A 22,618-nucleotide genomic window follows, 5' to 3' on the forward strand; every position below is an offset into this window, starting at 1 on the left:
GAGAAATGTTTTATTATTTGCAAGCCTGATATGTCCACTTTGAACAGGAGAAATAACTGGCCACCAGCTGTGGACACTGAAAAAACATCTGCTTTGTAACTATAAGTAAACCAATATCTTTATTAGCCCCCCCCCATTGGTTATATTTTACTGTCTGTCCTTCCAACTGTGCCCAAGCACCATTCCACCATATGATATATGTAAAGTACCCCATTGTTGTTATCTTGTTATATTTTAAATGTATGCGTTTCAACAGTGCCCTGGCCCTTTAAGTCCTTGCTTTTTCAAAACGAGCTCCAGCTCCTACCCCATCTCAGTTGTTTTCTATCTTCCCATTGGTTGCTGTGCACCGTAACTAGGGGCGTGATGCGGGACAACGTAGTATTTATTGAAGGTTGCAAAAATAGCAGTTGACCTGTTGTGAAAAGGGAACTTCCAAGTTAGATCAGACATTTGAGAAGTGGCATCCATCTTCTGAGCTGCTGCAGGTCTTTGTTGGGAGAGCGTGTCATACTACCAGCTCAGTGTCAACACTCAGGCACAGTACAATGTAATGATCTCAGACATTTTGGCCATCAAAGTTGATTTAAAATGCCAAAGCTTCTGTAGTAGCTGTGATTAACAGTAAAGCAAACCACTGAATGGAATAAAAATGTCCTCTAGAGCTTAAGAAAATACCTCTGAAATAACTGATTTCAACAACTGATCATCTGTTTCATTTTGCTGATGGACAGCTTTACCTTTACTCATCCTTTCACATTTTCCATTTTAGGTAGTAGTTTGAAGACGATGATCACACCAAAACATTTTTAGTTAATTTTGATCATCAACCATATCAAATTAAATAGAAACGTGAGGACAGCAGTCCTGGAGAAAGCCATCATAACTTACTGACACCACAGTGATACTGGGACTTCACATCCCAATGCTGTGATTGACTGGAAATCGTCATGCTGGGAATCATGGTCTATAAATTTCTAAAGCAGTAATTATCCAATTTCTAGGCTTTGAAAATGTGATCAAGAACCAATGGCTCTTCAAAAATAAGAAATAAAAGAATTAATACATTTGCGAGAAATAAGTGAAAAAGTCTGCCAGTGGAACTAGTGGAAATGCAAGATAGTCAAGGTGCACCATCTAAAAACAAGTCCTTTATAGCTCAAGGAGATGTTGTGACTGTGTCTTATATGAAGTGTAATGAGATATTTGGACTTGAAAAGAGACACATGTGCTTGGTGAGATGTGGAGTTTTTGCAGTGAGAAACGGCATTGTTGAGTAAGACGTGACTTGAGTAAGACGGTTGCCCTCTGCTTTGAAGAAATTACCAGCTGGTGTTGTGAAACACTACTTTATCAGCACACAGGTTGTGGCATGTTGCTGTAATCTGTTTGTAATGTTCACGGTATTACTGCATATATTTCCAACTGGAGATGGTCCCCGGGCGGGCGCTGCAGCTGCCCACTGCCCCTACACAGCAGCGGGGTTACATGCAGAGAACACACTCATCGTCAGCTGTACAAGGACAACGTAGTAAGTGGCTTTCTTCTGTCTCCTTGTTGGTCCTGCGGGTTGGATCGTACACTGTCTATTCAGCGGCACATAACCGTGTTTCTTTTTTGTTCCGCTGGTCAAGTTTGTGTGGTGGAAAATCGAAACATCACGATGGCAGATGATGCCAACATGAACTCATAAACTGAGTAAGAACTGAATAAAAGCATAAAACATTTTGCTTTCTGGCCGTTTGTAGGCTGGTGCTAACGGTAGTAGGAAGGCTATTCAAACCAGCATGATCATACAATATGGATGAAGCCAGCGAGGACCCCCCCCCCCAGACTCACACACACACACACACACACACACACACACACACACACACACACACACACACACACACTCTTTCTGCTCTGTGTGTGTATTTTTGTCCTCCCACATTTATGATTAAACGTGTGCTTGTTTCCTCATACGGGTGCTAAGGACGACCTGGCAGCAGTGTAACATCACAGCCAAACGTGATGGTCTTTAGCAGAAAGCAACAGGCAGCTAGCTATTAGCATCGTTACAACAGACTGAGTCATTAAAACATTGCTCAGTAGGAACTTATTGCAGCATATCTGCTGCAGGTGTACTCCCTCAAGATGCCAGGAAATGGGTTTTGATTTCACACGGACATTTCCCTTTTTCAAAGTTGTGTACGACTTCACAGGCCCAGGCAACTAAATATTTCTGTGTCGTCTCTCTGAATTTCATACACTTCTAAACATGAGAGGGTTGCAGCTGAGAACACGATAGGTTTCTACTGGCAAAGCCAAACACCATCAGGTGATGAGAAAAACCACTCAGTTGTCCTGTGCAAACCGGTCCAGCAGGTATAAGGACATCAATTAACTGGACTGTTGAACTGCATGCAGTGTAAGAAAACATGCTTCCAGGTAGTTTAACGGTTAGATGACAGTTAATTTGTGATGACAGTCCAGGAAGTTTACAGACAAACTTCCTGGACTGTGGTAATGAGAAGAGCGAGGAGATGACGAGGACGTTATAGCAGTAAAACGATTCAGCAGAGGCCACAGCTAAGAGGAGGGAGCTCCAGGAAGACACACACACACACACACACACACACACACACACACAGGTACAACAACACCATCATGACTAATTATTCAATGTCTTTATCTCTGCCAAATTAAGTGTTCCGTGTTAATTATAATGCTCAAACTTAACCTAGATGGATTGTTTTACTGTTCGATGTTCTAACGGCTTCAACAGGGAAATTAACTCTCGTAAATACAATTTTATCATTGTCGTCGTTACTATGGAGAGAAACAGAGGACCTTAATTGTTGCTAACCGTTTGTGCTTTCTTTGCTTTTCTGTTTTACATGTTTTTGGTGGCATCGTTTTTATGGAAATTTTAGATATACATTTATATCTTTTCTGCTGCACTGCTGTGGACCGGGAGGGATGGCATTTCGTTTCTTTGTATACACAGGCACAACAGCAAAATGACGATAAACTAAATCTCGATCTTCAGACACGGAGAGAGACTGGCTTGAAAGAGTGGACTCAGGATGTTGGTGTTCATCTGGGCCAATCTTCTCTTCTTTCTGAGTGGAAACATCCGTGGTGCCAACAGCAGCACTTCACCAGGTAGAGTAACTCCTTACTTTATACTGCTGTAATCTGTAGAGTAACTCCTTACTTTATACTACTGTCATCTGTAGAGCAACTCCTTACTTGATACTACTGTAATCTGTAGAGTAACTCCTTACTTTATACTACTGTAATCTGTAGAGCAACTCCTTACTTTATACTACTGTAATCTGTAGAGTAACTCCTTACTTTATACTACTGTAATCTGTAGAGTAACTCCTTACTTTATACTACTGTAATCTGTAGAGTAACTCCTTACTTTATACTACTGTAATCTGTAGAGTAACTCCTTACTTTATACTACTGTAATCTGTAGAGTAACTCCTTACTTTATTACTGTAATCTGTAGAGTAACTCCTTACTTTATACTACTGTAATCTGTAGAGTAACTCCTTACTTTATACTACTGTAATCTGTAGAGTAACTCCTTACTTTATACTACTGTAATCTGTAGAGTAACTCCTTACTTTATACTACTGTAATCTGTAGAGCAACTCCTTACTTGATACTACTGTAATCTGTAGAGTAACTCCTTACTTGATACTACTGTAATCTGTAGAGTAACTCCTTACTTTATACTACTGTAATCTGTAGGGTAACTCCTTACTTTATTACTGTAATCTGTAGAGTAACTCCTTACTTGATACTACTGTCATCTGTAGAGTAACTCCTTATTTGATACTACTGTCATCTGTAGAGTAACTCCTTACTTTATACTACTGTAATCTGTAGAGTAACTCCTTACTTTATACTACTGTAATCTGTAGAGTAACTCCTTACTTTACTACTGTAATCTGTAGAGTAACTCCTTACTTTATACTACTGTAATCTGTAGAATAACTCCTTACTTTATACAACTGTAATCTGTAGAGTAACTCATTATGTACTACTGTAATCTGTAGAGTAACTCCTTATTTACTACTGTAATCTGTAGAGTAACTCCTTATTTACTACTGTAATCTGTAGAGTAACTCCTTATTTACTACTGTAATCTGTAGAGTAGCTCCTTATTTACCACTGTAATCTGTAGAGTAACTCCTTACTTTATACTACTGTAATCTGTAGAGTAACTCCTATTTTACTACTGTAATCTGTAGAGTAACTCCTTTCTTTATACAGCTGTAATCTGTAGAGTAACTCCTTACTTTATACTACTGTAATCTGTAGAGTAACTCCTTACTTTATACAGCTGTAATCTGTAGAGTAACTCCTTATTTACTACTGTAATCTGTAGAGTAACTCCTTACTTTATACTACTGTAATCTGTAGAGTAACTTCTTATTTACTACTGTAATCTGTAGAGTAACTCCTTTCTTTATACAGCTGTAATCTGTAGAGTAACTCCTTACTTTACTACTGTAATATGTAACTGCCAAAAGTTATCAGTTGTAATAATAATGATAATATTCTTTAGTTGCATAGCAAAACAATGCTGAAAAGATTTTGCAATTGAGCAAAGATAAAAACAACTGCATAGATCAATACGAAAAACACGACAATAAAGGAAAAACAACACGGGTAATAAAAAAGCCACAAGGGAGAAACTTAATAGAATAAAGAGATTATAAAAAGACTCGAGGACAGAAGCGGTTTACCAACCCAGCATCTCGATCTGTCAAGAAGGGTAACGGGCCCAACAGAGCACCCTGACAGGGGTAGAATCAGAGCTGTGCTGCTGGGGAAAACCCGCCTGAAATTGTTAGAAAAACGTCTAAAAGTTGACAAGGTATTTCTGAAGTGGACCTGTATTTGTTAAATGCCAGTTCTTTTCAGAAGGGGCTGAACACCGGCTATCGTGAAATAGTTTGAAAACCCACCGGAGGACAGAGAGCTGTTGATGATGGACAACAAGCTAAGACTTCAAATGTTCCACAGGGAAATGAGCTGGTATGATGTCAGGGAGGTGAAGGGGCAGGCACGTAGGACATGTTTCCTGATGGATCCTGGAAAGAAATGCTCTTAAAAGAGCTCAACGTCCTTGTCCCGTTTTTCAACTTAGATCGTAATATTTGTATTTTTGCGATGGTTGTAGTTCAGTTCCTCAGTCACCATTCTTTGATTTAGATGTCATATTTTGTATCTAGTAACACAAGTATTGTCATGCTGATGAACGTATCGGTGTGATCGTTTCATGTGCAGGTGCATGCTGAGGGAGAAGGGTTGGCTTGAAGTTATTACTTGTTATAAGGCGGGGATGGGGGGTGCATGCGAAAATCAAAAATGCTTTTGAATAGCTGTAAATGCTTCTTGTTTTCCCTCATGAAAACACAAAAACACAACACTGAATATGGAGTAGAACATACGCTACAGAAGAGAAGGAGGAACTGGGCTGAAAGAGCGGCGGTATTCTTACACAAGACAAAGGGAATTGCAGCAGGTTTTATTCTTCTGATGTTTATTCATGTGCTTCTCTCTCCTCATACACAGGTGCAGTTGAGACAGAAACACAAGAACAGTGTCGTGATGGTTTCTGCATCACTCTTAGTAAAGACACCATAAAAGCAGTGGCTGGACTCTGTGTTGTTGTACCATGCTCTTTCACTCCTAAACCGGGCTTTAAAACTGATCGCATGATTTGGAAGTATAATAGAAAGGTAGTATTCCACTCTACGCGTCCTGGAGACGTTTCAGCAGGCTTTAAGGGAAGGACGACACTGTTGGAACCAAATATTACCGGACGGAGATGCAGCTTCATCATCAGTGACCTCACTCAGTCAGACTCTGGATCATATCAGTTCAGAATTGAAGGAAGTAACGGATTTACATTCCCTTTCGACACAAGAGTCACTGTATCAGGTATGGAGAATATGAGAAGTACATATTGCATAATTTCATTTTTAGTGTATTCGTATTATTCTTGTTGTCTGGGCTGCTACTTAATTATCGGATGACATTTGAGCAAAATGACATGTAGCATTTCTAATGTCATTTTGCAGCTATTATTGACCTTAGTTGGTTGTGATTGTTTTACGCCACACAATAATTTAGTGTGATATTCTCTGTATACTGTCTCTCATTAGCTCTGAGCCAGAAGCCCACAGTGAAGGCTCACCCTCTGATGGAGGGACGTGAGACCTCACTGACCTGCACCGCTCCAGCTCTCTGTGCTGGAACTCCTCCAAAAATCATCTGGACATGGAGAGGAAAGGGAGAACACGTCTCTCACATCCCATCCACCATCATTAGTAATTTCACAAAGTATCCGACCTTTGGTACACAGCGACACAGGTCAATGGTGAACTTTACACCTTCTGCTGAACACCACGGCACTGAGGTCACCTGCCGGGTGAACTTCACAGACAACATCTCATCAGAAGAGACGGTGACTCTGAATGTGACCTGTGAGTATCCCATATGTTATTTTCTTATCTTTACACTTTACATTGCAAAACCTCCACTGAATGGATCCCTTTAAGTCAATATATCTGTACATGCACAACTTAATGAGACTAACTCGACTTCACCTTCACTGGGACTATGGTGAATGTGACGCTCCATAAACCTTACAAAGTAATAGAAACTGTTTAAACCCAATATAGCAGCCCTCCTGCACACACTCCTGACACCGGAGGACATCTGTGCTCCTTTCTATGAATGATGCAGGCCGACATGGTTTTTTGCCATGATTTACAGAACTGAAAATGATTAGACCAGATGCATTCAGTTAGAGCAGGACTGAACTTCAGTTTCAGTGCGTTATTTATATGCTTGACTGATATAAGATGTTTATAGATTTAGATATTTCACATGTATATGTGGTCATACTTGTATTTTCACTTTATATTCTCTAGTGTACAAACACATTATAACAATATTAAGATGAGGTTGTATAAATTATTATCATTATTAAAGTTTGAAACTGGATAAAACTCTATGAAAGACTTATACTGGTTTTACTCTCAGATCTTTTACTTTATACAATATGACTGACTCACCTCAAATTCTCAGAGGCCTCATGTAAATGCAGTCCATCTCACTTCCACCTGAGTTCTTGCCCCCTGGAGGCAAAACCACTGGACTATATAAACCACAATGTTTGCTTTATACACATTTTCATTTTTCTTGGTGTAATTTTACCTTGAAGATCTGAAGGATCCCAGGATCACTGGAAATACCGTTGTGGCAGAGGGTGACGCTTTAAACCTGACCTGCAGTGTCGACAGTTACCCTCCATCTCACATCACATGGACTACAGCTGAGCCGGACAAACGGCCGCAGGCCGGCAGGGGAAATGCCAGTCTAATCATCCCTGCGGTGAAAAGAGAACACTCTGGAAGGTATACCTGTACAGCAGAACATCTGAACAAGAGCCTGACAGCATCTGTCGAAGTAACTTTGATGGGTAAGTATGTTCAGTATTTCTGTATACATTTTATAGATTTAAAACAGCAACTGTGCTTTGGTGTGCTGCTTCATCACTGCTTATTCCTTCCCAGTCCGACCAACCATCCTAAATGGCTCTGAGTGTGTGCTTCAGTCAGGGGCCCTGACCTGTTTGTGTATCAGTCAGGGGGTTCCCTTGCCCTCCATCAAATGGCCACTTCTGGAGAAAAGCAGTGAGTACATTATCACCACCTCACTGTCAAGCATCCAACGATTTACCATCAACGAGACCATTAGTCTGCCACTCAAGGACCAAGACACCACCACTGTAGAGTGTTTTAGCAGTAACCAGGTGGGCGACATGAGAAAAGACCTTACAGTCACCAAAACACCCCCATTAAAACAACAGGGTAAGTAATCACTTTTAAAATACCTATGACATCTTCATACCGATGACACTTTTAATTGCTATTTTTACAGTAGTCTTTCAGTTCCTGTTTTTACAGTATTCTGTTGTGTGGCTGTGCACCCTTAAGACCAGCTGTGTTGAAAATGCATTTGCTAGAAATTTGCATCATTTTTAAAATATTGATTCCAATTAACAAGTGCCCCAAAACATTTTGCAAAATTGTTCACTAATTGTCCTTCTTGACTCTAGATCGGCATGAAGAAAGCCCACTTAGTATTATAAAACTGGAAATCATTTTAGCATTCCTGAGTGGTGTAGTCCTTTCAGCCACCATCTGCTATTTGACAACAACATGTCTGAGGTACATCATTAATTTTTCCTTTTTACAGTTTTTGAGGTTTCAATCATGTTCAGGGAAATATGTGGCATTTTCTAATGATAATATTAAAACCTTTAAATGTCATTGTAACAAAAGAATGTTTGCTCGGGTTGTCGGACAACAATGTCTCTCAGATCCCAAAAGAGGAACTGCAGAAGTCTGCCCGAGTCTGCGGAGATGATGACTTGTCAAGATCAACAGGTATTTTTATTTTCTTTACACTCTTACATTATCTGCAGAAACATTATGTGGACAAATTCTCGAAAGCATATGCATCTGTATTCATCTCTTAAGAATGTCAAGGAATATTTGCCAATACACAATTTCCATTTGTCTGAAATTCTCTAAAAGATTTCAGCCAGTTAAAGCCCTGTTTTAATAGTAGCAGGCATTAAGACTGCCCTGTCCATACTATATCTGCATTGCACCAACCAGTCAGATGCAGGACACACCCTGGGAGACAATCAAGCCCAGCAGCAACAGGTTCTAGATGAAGGAGCTGAAAGTCAAGGAGCCCAAACCAGTGTGGCAGTGGGGAACCCAACCTATGAGAGTGGACCAAACGAGGAGAACTACGCCAACGTTGACTTCTCCATACTGATAAGGAAGGGTCCAGAGGAGGCACAGAAGATGCAGGGGTTGACAGAGACAGAATATGCTGAAATCATGCGTGTGAAGGACACGCTACAGGATGCTGGTGGAAAGAATGGTGAAAGGATGATTGATGGGGAGGCACAGGAGGACAAGGAGGAGGCAGCGGAGGAGGAGGAGGAGGAGGCAATGATAGGGGCAGATGAGAAGGCAAGTGAGGATGAGGCGCTTTATTCCAACCTAATGATTATTAAGGGTAAGGAATGATCTTAACAAGTGCAGGTGGGCCTTTTTACTGCAACCATCTTGCCCCGGGTTTAGTTTTAAACTCATGTCACCATTGTTGTTCTACCATTTGTACACTTACACTATTTGTACTTCATATGGTACACAGTTTTGGCTATGATATAGTAACTATTTAGTACTCTGAGATGCATAAAGGTTAACACACAAATATACAGTATCTGCTAATTGCTAACCCCCCTGTAAGTAGCTTTGGATAAATATGTCTGCCAAATGAGAAAAAGTACATGTATGTTAAATTCACATGTTGTTAAAGGTTAGTTTTCCTTGAGGATCTGTTTGACTTTTAGATTTCTTGATAGTTGCTCACCAAAGACATTGGGACAGGTTATTTTGGGGAAAGGCATTCCTCTGACGTGGGAAAATCTGCATTTTTAAAAGATTGTAATGTCTTTATGAAATTAAATGAGATTCATCAAATGTCTAAACCACTTTGAGTGCACTGAAAATTCTTCATGGCAAGATATCAACCAAAAAAGACTCCCTTTAAGTGACTGGTCAAAGTGTGTTGTCCCATGTACACGGCTGACGACCTTTTCTTGGTTTCTGTGTCAGTTGTCGTGGCAGTCAGGCAATAAGCTCATGACATGATTTCTCTACGTTTTTTTTAAGCTTAATTTTAAATAATCCAGTGTCGGCTTTTCCGGCACAGCATATTGTTGAGACCTGTGCATACGCCTTGGTAAAGCGCTGGTGCTGCTGATGCAGCTGTGTCAGTTATATCCTTAACCATGATGAAGTTCACTCTCAGCTTAGTATTGCTTTGTTGTTTTATTTCTTCTCCGTGAGTATATATGTATAAAATCCGGTGAATCGAGTAAATTCTTTCATGGCATGAAACAGGCTTGTACTGTCCATTAAAGAATTTACTTGACTCACCAGATTATTTTGCTCCTTATTTGTTGCGCACTTTCCCTATCGTTGAGTGTTTCTTTTAACAAAGTTATAAATATTCATATATATCCCTCCCCCCTTTTTTTTTCTCCCCAATTGTATCCGGCCAATTCGGCTCTTAAGCACGACGTCACGACGCGACGTCACGTGTGGGCGGGGTAATACTTCCGGTGCCTTGGGGAATCTCACTGCATTATTTTCCACTCAAAACAATATGTCTGAACCCGTAAATATATTTACATTAACGTCTTTTTTTAAAGACGAACCTCTCAGGGTGAAAAAGGGTCTCAATGCTTTCAATTCAGATAGAGTTGTGAACGTAAATGTTTCAGGGGTCATTATAAAAGGCAAGGTACAGGCTTCCATGAAACAGAAAGTTTATCAGGTTGAGGTGAGTGAGTGAGCTAACAGGGTTAGCTAGCGTTAGCTTGGTAATGTTGGGTATTCTGGCTTCTGATGTTATATCCCACGTTTACTGGCGATTCATAAGCCTTGGATAAAGACTGCCAGTGCTTTATTTTGTTGGTAGATAATTGTTTTCCGACGTTTGACTTGTTAAAATAACTGACGTTCTTGGATCCAAGGCTAGCTTTTCATGTGTCTAGCTCCAGAATGGCTATGATCGTACATACTGTAACGCTGTAAAGGTTTAATGAATTTAAAATACGTATTAGGAATTAATGAAATATAGACTTACATGTAAGATCACAGCCATTTTAGGGCTACCATGTGTGCTACGATCTGTTTCTTATTAACGTTATAGGCCACGTTGGATACAGGTCAGCTGGGCACCAGGAAATCTCTGGGCACCTTGATGTAAAATGTTCTATTTTGTCCAAAATGTTTGGAAACATGTAATATTAGAAGAATGGTCTTAACCACATGAACCCCAGCATTCATTTAGTCATCCTCAGACGAGTTTGCCAAGGGTTTTAATTGAATTTAATAATCAAATTTAAACCTTTGTGCGTATTTAAGGACTGTGGGGCACAACTCCTCACAGCTCTTGAACCATTCTTAGTCTGTTCCCTCCTAGACCAGTTTGCCATGTGTGACCCTACAGTAGCGCAAGGCTACAGACAACATAGCTCTCGGGATTCATGGGGTCACTCAAACCTCTCCACCACGTTAAGGTGATGGTTCGAGGAGAGCATAACATAATAACATAAAACACAAGACACTTAGTTAGAGCCCTGAAGGACTCTGTCCAACCATATGGGTTGGATAAGTGGTTAAGTAATGTAAAGTATACATGATGTGAACATGCACGGTACATCATTATCATTTAAATATGCAAATTTGCATATTTAAATGTTGTATTCATCATATGGTGATCCTCTTCTTTACGTTGTCAGTAGTTTTTGCACTATGCATTTTGTTACCAATGTTGATGTTTTGCACTTTATACTTTTTACAGTGACATTAGTTTTTGCACTATGCATTTTGTTACAAATGTGTTTTGATTAAAAAAATCAAGCAGTGTTCTTAATTCAGTATTACTTTATTAAAAGTATAAATACATGAATCTGATTCTGCTTACATTTATTCAAGTCATTTCATGCTATTTCCCGAAGAATTGGTGTTTGTAGGTTGGTAAGACACACGCACACTTTCAGTATTTTGTTTATGTTTTTAGTGAACTGATATGGGATATTGTCCAAAATGTTGAACAATTTCAACCTCTGAATGGAGCGCTCCACATGGATCCTAGCACTGGATATGAGTTTGTTTTTCTTAACTTCTTCTTGTGTGAACTGTCCATTAACAAGGAAAGACGGGATGTTGAGTGAAACCCCTTCTGGCAAGATGTCCCGGATTGTGAAGCCTTTATCTGCCATCACCATGTCTCCTGGGCATAGATGATTGAGAACTCCAGAATCTAATGTAATAGCCTTGTCTGAGGCACTTCCACCATAATAGTCACTGACAAATGTTATCACTCCATTAGGAGCCACACCTATTAAGGCTTTGTGTGTGGTCCGTTTTATGTACTGGCTCCATAAATGATTCTGTTTGTCAAGCCTCTCTGTCCTGGAGACTGCTAACTCTGTGCAATCGAGCACAATCCTACAGTTAGGAAATGGACGGAAACACTCTGGCAACGATGCCTGGTTCTTCTCTATGGAGGGGATGTTGTTCTCAAGCATACCAACATATAAAATGTCATACAGGGCACTGACAATGGTGATAAAAATGTTGGTAACTGTGGCTGTACTGCAATTAAACCTGGTTGCAAGGTCTTCATGACCAGAATTAAGTTTGAGCTTCATCAAAGTCAGTAGCAACTGATCGACTAGTGGGATAGACTGGACTGTCCAATTCGAATGATATTGTAGCTCAAACTTAGATAAGAGTGCTTCCAAAACCAGGACGGTAGCAACATCTGGTAAGCCAGTGAAATATTTTACTTTGACACGATTGGAAGATATTTGGCTGAAGGAAAAGGTCTGTTTTTGTTTCTCCAATTCTCTTTTCAATTTTTCATTCTCTCTTCTCAACATGTCAACCTCTATCTCTAGCAGCGCAACACTGTTAAAAGGGTTGTCTGAAGTACGAGGGGTGTCTGCGGTTGGGTTGTCTGAAGTACTAGGGGTGTCTGCGGTTGGGTTGTCTGAAGTACTAGGGGTGTCTGCGGTTGGGTTGTCTGAAGTACTAGGGGTGTCTGCGGTTGGGTTGTCTGAAGTACTAGGGGTGTCTGCGGTTGGGTTGTCTGAAGTACCAGGGGTGTCTGCGGTTGGGTTGTCTGAAGTATTAGGGGTGTCTGCGGTTGGGTTGTCTGAAGTACTAGGGGTGTCTGCGGTTGGGTTGTCTGAAGTACTAGGGGTGTCTGCGGTTGGGTTGTCTGAAGTACTAGGGGTGTCTGCGGTTGGGTTGTCTGAAGTACTAGGGGTCTCTGCGGTTGGGTTGTCTGAAGTACTAGGGGGCTCTGCGGTTGCAATGTCAGAATTTTGTAATTCAAGTTCATTTGTCCCTTCTTCACCACTGGGAGGGAGTGGTACTGTTTTTCTCTTCTTGTGTGGAAGGCTGAGGTGGCCTGGGAAAGTCTTCCCCTCGTTCCAAGCAAAACGTGATGGGCCAGCAGCTTTGCCATTTGGAAAATGCCAACTGCACACCCTTGAGCAGGGGCTTGGTGTAAAGCCATCACGCCTGTAAAAAAAAAAAAAGAATGAGAGATTTAGAAATGATTGGCAATGAAAACTTGAAGCTGCATTGTAACTTATCGTCTGCCCTGGATTTGAACAATTAAAGTAGCATTCTTTAACTTTTTTCGATAAAAAATAAAGTTGATTTTGGTCACAATTTACCACTATCTTTCACTGAAGGAGGTAACACTGTACTAATTCAGCCTATTTCCCATTCATGAAATCTTCAGCATCTGCTACAATGCCCATTTTTGTGTCTGTGTCTGATTAGACACAGTCACAAACATGGGCATTGTAACAGATGGTGAAGGATTTGTGAATGGGAAATAGGCTAAATCAGTCCTCTGTTACCTCCTTCAGTGAAAGATAGTGGTAAATTGTGACCAAAATCAACTTTATTTTTTATCAAAAAAAGTTAAAGAATGCCACTTTAACCATCAATTATTTAAAACCCAATTTCTATTGTGTTAACATACTCTACTGTAAAGATTGTATAATGATATTATACAAACAGTCTACCATACAGATTGGGCAAGTTATATTGTATTCACATACTATACAATACAGATTTTTTTTTGGGGGGGGGGCAAATATTATAGCCTTTTCATAGCCTTTTCATAAAGGAAAGGTTACATAGTAAGGCTTTAGAATTAGATGTCAGTCTCCCTACAGAAACATTATTTTTGTAGATATGAAGTTTCATTGTTTGATTTATATGGGAAAAGTCAGAAGTGAAACTACTGTAACAAAACAGGCAGAAACAGCACATTCACCTGGACTATCTAACGTTATGTACCCCTGCTTATTCATGCATTTACTCCAAGTCTCTTTAATGATAATCCCCTTGAGATGCATCATCTCGTTTTAGATAATCATGGGCTAACAATGCATAGAATAATGCAGTTTTCCGAGTGTGTAGCTGACATAATGCTTGCTTACAGTAACTGTATGTCTTCACAGACAGGGTTGTAGTAGTAACAACATAAGTGGCTAACCGATGCTTGTTTACGCTCCACTACACTCTGATTAAAGCCTTATTGAGCAGAAAAACATATGGAAAAGCACATATATTGATCCTCGCTTGTTGAATTAGCTAAAAATCTAAATACCTGTCTAGTATGTAACGTGGATTTCGGTAACAAGAGGGTAGCTACCGGTAGTAGCTAGTCTGCAGTGCAGGGTAGCTAGTCTGCACTTAGCACAAAAGTCGGCGCCAAACTTCGATTTTCAATGCATTTCTTCAATAGCAACTTACCGTATTAACTGCAGCCACCTCTTCTTATCTTTGTCTTTCGGAGGAAAGCGATAGAAAGACAGTTTGGTCTCAGTTTTACTCTCTGATCGATTTAAACAAAGGGGGACACAGCAGTGAGGCATATTGTCAACAAGTCGATGGAGCCGGAAGCAAATTCGCGCGCGCGCGCCTACGCAACAGGGACGTGCCTACGTCATAGCTTAAGACGCGAATTGCCCCACTCTTCCGAGCCGTCCAGGTCTCTGCTCCACCCCCTCTGCTGATCTGTCCCGGTCTCTGCTCCACCCCCTCTGCTGATCTGTCCCGGTCTCTGCTCCACCCCCCCTGCTGATCCAGGAGGGCTGCAGACTACCACATGCCTCCTCCCGTACATGTGGAGTCACCAGCCGCTTCTTTTCACCTGACAGTGAGGAGTTTCACCAGGGGGACGTAGCACGTGGGAGGATCACGCTATTCCCCCCAGTTCCCCCTCCCCCGAACAGGCACCCTGACCAACCAGAGGAGGCGCTAGTGCAGTGACCAGAACACATACCCACATCCGGCTTCCCACCCGCAGACACGGCCAATTGTGTCTGTAGGGACGCTGACCAAGCCTAAGGCAACACGGGGATTCGAACCGGTGATCCCTGTGTTGGTAGGCAGCGGAATAGACCGCTACGCTACCCGGACAACCCGAATATATTTTAAAAATCAGGATTACTTTGCCTCCCGAGAACTGACCATAGGTACAAGTACTTTTTGCTCCCAGGGAAAATCAAACCATTAGTTTTTCTTTATTACATTTGAATATTTTGATATTTCAATAAATTATATACTTCTAATGCTTCTGAAGAAGCCGTTTGGTTAAAATGTGTTGTTTAATTGTCATTAAGTCTATGCAGTTATGATGGAGAGTGCCAGTGTACACCTCTAGGTGGAGACAGTGTACAGTTCTTGGTGGAGACAGTGTACACCTCTAGGTGGAGACAGTGTACAGCTCTTGGTGGAGAGAGTGTACACCTCTAGGTGGAGAGACAGTGTACACCTCTAGGTGGAGACAGTGTACAGTTCTTGGTGGAGAGAGTGTACAGCTCTTGGTGGAGACAGTGTACACCTCTAGGTGGAGAGACTGTACAGCTCTTGGTGGAGAGAGTGTACACCTCTAGGTGGAGACAGTGTACAGCTCTTGGTGGAGACAGTGTACACCTCTAGGTGGAGAGACAGTACAGCTCTAGGTGGAGAGAGTGTACACCTCTAGGTGGAGACAGTGTACAGCTCTAGGTGGAGACAGTGTACACCTCTAGGTGGAGACAGTGTACAGCTCTAGGTGGAGAGAGTGTACACCTCTAGGTGGAGACAGTGTACAGCTCTAGGTGGAGACAGTGTACAGTTCTCGGTGGAGACAGTGTACACCTCTAGGTGGAGACAGTGTACAGTTCTTGGTGGAGACAGTGTACACCTCTAGGTGGAGAGACAGTACAGCTCTAGGTGGAGACAGTGTACACCTCTAGGTGGAGACAGTGTACAGTTCTTGGTGGAGAGAGTGTACACCTCTAGGTGGAGACAGTGTACACCTCTAGGTGGAGAGACAGTACAGCTCTAGGTGGAGACAGTATACACCACCTAACTGTCAAGACATCAAGCCAGTTGGCATCACACTGACAGTAACAAGAAGTTTTGACTAAAAGATTAAATATCAAATCAAAAACTTTTTGATTTTGTAAACTGCACAATTATTATTGATGAAGACGAAAGACAAAATTGTCTGTATATCTTCAGAGAGACGAGAGAAGGAGATCTGATTGGTGCAGGGATGTGCATATTTACTTTTTCTCCCCTCTAATAGAAAAAACACTGAAGGTTTTGTGGAGCACAGCTTTAAAGAGCAGGTGTTTCCCCCTGCTTGGTGGGATGCCGAGGGCCCCCGGCTCACTGTGGTTGGGGGACCCTACCTACCAGGGATGAGCCACTGGGTGGGATGCCGAGGGCCCCCGGCTCACTGTGGTTGGGGGACCCTACCTACCAGGGATGAGCCACTGGGTGGGATGCCGAGGGCCCCCGGCTCACTGTGGTTGGGGGACCCTACCTACCAGTGATGAGCCACTGGGTGGGATGCCGAGGGCCCCCGGCTCACTGTGGTTGGGGGACCCTACCTACCAGTGATGAGCCACTGGGTGGGATGCCGAGGGCCCCCGGCTCACTGTGGTTGGGGGACCCTACCTACCAGGGATGAGCCACTGGGTGGGATGCCGAGGGCCCCCGGCTCACTGTGGTTGGGGGACCCTACCTACCAGTGATGAGCCACTGGGTGGGATGCCGAGGGCCCCCGGCTCACTGTGGTTGGGGGACCCTACCTACCAGTGATGAGCCACTGGGTGGGATGCCGAGGGCCCCCGGCTCACTGTGGTTGGGGGACCCTACCTACCAGTGATGAGCCACTGGGTGGGATGCCGAGGGCCCCCGGCTCACTGTGGTTGGGGGACCCTACCTACCAGGGATGAGCCACTGGGTGGGATGCCGAGGGCCCCCGGCTCACTGTGGTTGGGGGACCCTACCTACCAGTGATGAGCCACTGGGTGGGATGCCGAGGGCCCCCGGCTCACTGTGGTTGGGGGACCCTACCTACCAGTGATGAGCCACTGGGTGGGATGCCGAGGGCCCCCGGCTCACTGTGGTTGGGGGACCCTACCTACCAGTGATGAGCCACTGGGTGGGATGCCGAGGGCCCCCGGCTCACTGTGGTTGGGGGACCCTACCTACCAGTGATGAGCCACTGGGTGGGATGCCGAGGGCCCCCGGCTCACTGTGGTTGGGGGACCCTACCTACCAGGGATGAGCCACTGGGTGGGATGCCGAGGGCCCCCGGCTCACTGTGGTTGGGGGACCCTACCTACCAGTGATGAGCCACTGGGTGGGATGCCGAGGGCCCCCGGCTCACTGTGGTTGGGGGACCCTACCTACCAGTGATGAGCCACTGGGTGGGATGCCGAGGGCCCCCGGCTCACTGTGGTTGGGGGACCCTACCTACCAGTGATGAGCCACTGGGTGGGATGCCGAGGGCCCCCGGCTCACTGTGGTTGGGGGACCCTACCTACCAGGGATGAGCCACTGGGTGGGATGCCGAGGGCCCCCGGCTCACTGTGGTTGGGGGACCCTACCTACCAGTGATGAGCCACTGGGTGGGATGCCGAGGGCCCCCGGCTCACTGTGGTTGGGGGACCCTACCTACCAGTGATGAGCCACTGGGTGGGATGCCGAGGGCCCCCGGCTCACTGTGGTTGGGGGACCCTACCTACCAGTGATGAGCCACTGGGTGGGATGCCGAGGGCCCCCGGCTCACTGTGGTTGGGGGACCCTACCTACCAGTGATGAGCCACTGGGTGGGGAGGCGAGGAGGGCGGCGACACCTTGAGCGTGACGCTCCTGCCCCTGCTTGCACCTCGACAATGACCTGACTTTTTAATCCTAATCACACTATTTTAGTACACACACACACACACTGAAACCATACTTCTGACAACCCCCACTACCAGCTCAGGGTCGGCTGGGCAGGGGGGGTGTGAGGGGTTCGGGCCTGGTGAGCCTGGACAACTCACACCCCCACAGCCCCCCATTTTAACTCCATACACGACACGAGTGCACAGTAAGCGCTAGGACTACCGGGATGGGCGGCTTGTCGGCGTGGGTGGGCGGTCAGCCGGGAGGGCCCCCTGCCCAGGTGGATCACTCTGTCCTTGGTGCTGGGTGGTGTCCTTCCTGCTGCGTTCCAGCAGGGCGGTGGTGAGCGCTGCCAGGTGCTTCCTGGGGCTCCTGTGTGGCGGCTTGTTGTCGTGGATGTGGGTCTCGGACGAGAGGGCGGCTGTTGGATTTACTCCTGCTGTGTGAATCTTCTGTGATGGCTACTGCAGGTGCGGGGCACAGTAGGGGGATGCATGTCTGGCTGTCTGCGGGTGCCGGCAGGGCCCCGTCCACCCTGTGGGGGGGTGGGGGGGGTTGCTGTAGGGTGGCCTGGGACAGGTGTATTCAGCTATACACGGGTGTGTACTCTATGCATGCAGCCAGATGGGGAATCCACCCGACGGCGGTGCAGTGGGCCTCGCGTGGATGGGCATGGGCCCCCCCTGCCTGACTGATGGGGGGCGGTCCCGGCGGTGTGTCGGTCCGACAGTCGCGGGGCCCAGCTCTCGGCCAGCAGTCTGTGTTTGCCATCTGCGGCTCGAGTCCCATGCCTGCAGGTGGGCCCTTTGCCTGCGCCCAGGGGCTTATGGTGGGGGTGCGCCTTGGGGGTGTGGGCCCAGCTTGTGCTGTTGGGGACTAGTTTGTGCTTCTCGGGGGTGCACAGGTCTGGTGCTGTGTGGGCTCCTGGCCCTTCTGTGGGCCTGGTGCTCCTCTGGGGTTGTAGTGCTCTGGCTTGCGGCTGTTCTCTTGATCATGGGGTGGCTGCAGAGCTGCGGGGCCCCGCGGGGGGCTGCAGAGCCTGTCTGCTGCTCGGAGCCGCTCTTATAAGTCACGGATATCAGACACCAGAAGAGTTTGTTGGGATTCATTCTGTGCACTCACAGGTAGAGGTCTGCCAGCCAGTCGGGTCCCGACACGCTGAGTCGATTGGGGTCAGGCTCGGGCCTATTTTTTTAATGGATCGGGCTCGGCTCAGGCTCATTTAACTGCTGTCCTTTCGTTGTGCTCATAGACGTGCAGAGCACACAGGCCAGAGTGTGAAACAGTCAGTGATTGTATGATAAATATAGACATGTGCGCGTGCATGGCACGGGACGGTTGACCTGCAGAGTCAAAGGGGGAAGTTGGACCGTGGGGCGTTCTTAAGAGACGGGTAGCTGTAAAACTTGGTTTGCTGCTGAATCACGTAGCTTGGCTGTACTCCCTACTGCATGCTTGTGCTTCTCTGGGGGGGGGGGGGGGGCTGGTATTACTATTTGTGGGCATGATTGTCGGTGGCACCTTGTGTTTGAGGCGCGTCATAACTTTACCTCTTAGTAGTATGTGTTTGCGTGTATCAGAGAGGGCGCATCAGAGAGACTGCGCGTGAGAGACAGTTTACAGGGATATTAGTGTTGGTCTCGCCTCGGGCTCGGGATGAGAAATTGCAGACTTTGTCGAGCTGGGCTAAGGCTTGAACACAGCGGGCCAGGGCTGGACTAGGGCTGGAGTTTTTAGCCTGTGCAGGGGTCTACTCACAGGTAGACACTTCACATACACATACACACTGCTAGCATCTGCCTCACACCCCCCTGGAACCCTCTGTGGATTACATCCTTCTTCTAATTTGGTGATTGGAGCGGACTTCAATGGGCATGTTGGTGAAGGGAACAGAGGTGATGAGGAGGTGATGGGAAGGTATGGAGTCAAGGAGAGAAATGTGGAAGGACACATGGTGGTGGATGTTGTGAAAAGGATGGAAATGGCTGTGGTGAATACAGATTTCAAGAAGAGGGAGGAACACAGGGTGACGTACAAGAGTGGAGGAAAGTGCACACAGGTGGACTATATCTTATGTAGGAGGCGCCATCTAAAAGGGATTGGAGACTGCAGGGTGGTGACAGGGGAGAGCGTAGCTAGGCAGCATCGGATGGTGGTCTGTAGGGTGACTTTGGAGACCAAGAAGAGGAAGCGAGTGAAGACACAGCCGAAGATCAAATGGTGGAAGTAGAAGAAGGAAGACTGTTGTGTGGAGTTCAGGTAGGAGGTAAGACAGGAGTTAAGACAGACACTGGGTGGTAGTGAAGAGTTGCCAGATGGCTGGACAACCACTGCAGAAATAGTGAGGGACACAGCTAGGAAGGTACTTGGTGTGTCATCAGGACAGAGGAAGGAAGACAAGGAGACTTGGTGGTGGAATGAGGAGGTACAGCAAAGTATACAGAGGAAGAGGTTGGCAAAGAAGAAGTGGGATAGTCAGACAGATGAAGAGAGTAGACAGGAGTACCGCAGTCACAGTTATTACATAATCGCCTGACCGCGATCATGTTGCTAAATTGTCAGAATCGTTTCCACTCATTTGGATAAAAACAGCGGGAGGAAACTAACACGTCACATTTCCATCACTACGTCCACGTCGCTTTCCTCCGTTGGTTGTTTGACTGGCGCTTTTAATGACGTCATCTTGCTGCGCCCCTTCTGCGAGGCTTCTTCCTCTCTAAGGTTTACTGGCGGATCGCAAATAACTTTAAGGCGCATACTGCCACCTGCTGTACAAGCGTGTACCCGTGTCATTTTAGCCTATTTCTTATATTCTTCCCATCAACCTTGTGTGAGTTAAGAAAGTAAAGAGTGCCTTCCTGGTGGTGTTAGCCCCTCTCCCTCCCCCTCCCCCTCTCCCTCCCCCCGTTCCCAGTATCCCCATCGGATTCCACTCCCGCCCCGCCTCTCGGACTTGGTCCTGTCACCTTTCTCTCTCCACCTCCTCCGTGCTGCACTGTGGCGTTACATGTGCAGCGTTTTCTGTAAGGCCACCGGTCTCACGCTTCTCACGCCCCTCCCCCCATGACAACAAGGTGCCATTTAATCCTGTGATCCAGTCTTAGTCTTGTTACCATGGTCTCCTCCCTTCTCTCCCTGTCTTTATTGTTCTTTGTTATGACAGATTTGTGTATTTTCTAATACCCCCTTCCTTTCTGGTCTCCTCCCACCTTTCCTGCCATATCTCCATCCCTGTCCTCTTAATCACTGCTTCCAGGTGGGACGGATGCTGTTACTTCTTTCTGCAGTGCCGCTTGTGCTGGTTTACCTGCTCCCTCATTCCCTTCCGGCCCCTCGTGTGCTGCTGCTGCCCAACACACCAGACGTCCATACCACCTCTGTGTAGTCTTAGTACATTATGGTAAATGTCATCGATTAAGTCTTCTCTGACAGTCTTTGTTGACTGTATACTTTCCAAGACTGCTACTGAGTCTGTACATATCACCACCCTGTCAGGTCTGACCTCTCACCCCGCTGCAAGCCAGTAATGACTGGCCCTGTTTCTGCTGTACATACTGATACCTGCTCACGTGCTCTTTTGGGAACACATGTTGAAGCTCCGGGACATACACACCAAGTCCACACAGTCCTCTTTACTCTTGGATCCATCTGGGTAGATGCTGAGACACCTGTGATAACTATTACCCAGTACATCCCTCCTGCGATGCTTTCCTGCCAGGCACATGACCAGCAGGAGTTGTTGTTGTTGTTGTTGTTGTTGTTGTTGTTGTTGGGCTTCTTCTTCTACTACTTGGTGTTTATTGGCGGTTGGCAAAAAACGACTGGTGCATTACCGCCACCAACTGGTATGGAGTGTGGCTCAGACTGTCTATCAGTTACACTACCCCCCCCCCCAAAAAAACTCTTCTCAATCAAACTAGTTACTCTAAGATACTGGAATATATTTTTATAACACTCAGGTGAGTTCTTGTGTAGAATATATATTAAATCAAATTGTACTTTTATTTTTGAGTCAGACGCCTTCTTTCTGCCTCCTATTTCTGACAATAAGTCATAGCGTGCTCGGTTGTTTCCTCTGGCCCACAGCACTCACATCTGCCTGGGTCGTGTTTGCCCGTTTTGAAAAGTGTACTGTTTAGTCCGGTGGGTCCAAATCTGAGTGTTGAACGTATTGTGTCATCTCTGCTGTTCCTTCCTGCACACCTCATTCCTCCCACTTTCCTTTCAACTGGGTAAAACCCTGTCTTCCGGCCGCTGCTTCCCTCCTCCAGCCGGTGCTCAGTCATGCTCCTGATTTCTGCCTTGCTTACACTCACTACCACATCCGTGTGACTACGTCTTTACAACCTGATCCGCTACTTCATGTCCCTTAGTGATGGCACAGGAGTGGTGAATTAGCGCCAACAAACTGTCCATGCTGAGATGCTTATTCTCTAATGCTGGACGACTGCGTGTGGACGAGCACGTGTTGACACCAGCATCACGGGCGTAGCTGCAAAGCCAAGCACCACAGCGGTGCTGCGGGCACCGTCTGGTCTTAGGCCAGATGGAGAAGCAGCGCCCAATAACTTGGAGGAGGCCATTGGTCGGATTTGCAGCAAAAAGGTGGCGGTCCAAAGCACTAATACCACAAATTTAAGAAACCATGTCTGGCTCCACCACCCCACCCAATTCGCCGAACTCGGGAACATAGCCACCGCCGCAGTTCCATCCGGGCAACTGGCTGTTCTGGAGCTTTCGGACCAGTGTCTAAA

General features: G+C 45.5%; 1 protein-coding gene across 1 annotated transcript in view; it reads left to right on the plus strand.

The window, feature by feature from the left end:
- The window catches only part of LOC130117815 (sialic acid-binding Ig-like lectin 5), a gene marked incomplete at its 3' end in the record, with an annotated part of 35,834 nt that extends 27,387 nt beyond the window's left edge, over positions 1-8,447 (plus strand). The window contains exons 6-11 of the mRNA XM_056286054.1: positions 5,578-5,946; positions 6,171-6,491; positions 7,235-7,492; positions 7,587-7,883; positions 8,132-8,243; positions 8,396-8,447. Coding sequence (XP_056142029.1) covers positions 5,578-5,946; positions 6,171-6,491; positions 7,235-7,492; positions 7,587-7,883; positions 8,132-8,243; positions 8,396-8,447 — 1,409 coding nt within the window. The remainder of the gene's footprint in view (positions 1-5,577; positions 5,947-6,170; positions 6,492-7,234; positions 7,493-7,586; positions 7,884-8,131; positions 8,244-8,395) is intronic.
- Between the last annotated feature and the right edge of the window lie 14,171 nt (positions 8,448-22,618).

This window comes from Lampris incognitus, chromosome 9 (genome assembly GCF_029633865.1).
Source record: "Lampris incognitus isolate fLamInc1 chromosome 9, fLamInc1.hap2, whole genome shotgun sequence".
Lineage (NCBI taxonomy): Eukaryota > Metazoa > Chordata > Actinopteri > Lampriformes > Lampridae > Lampris > Lampris incognitus.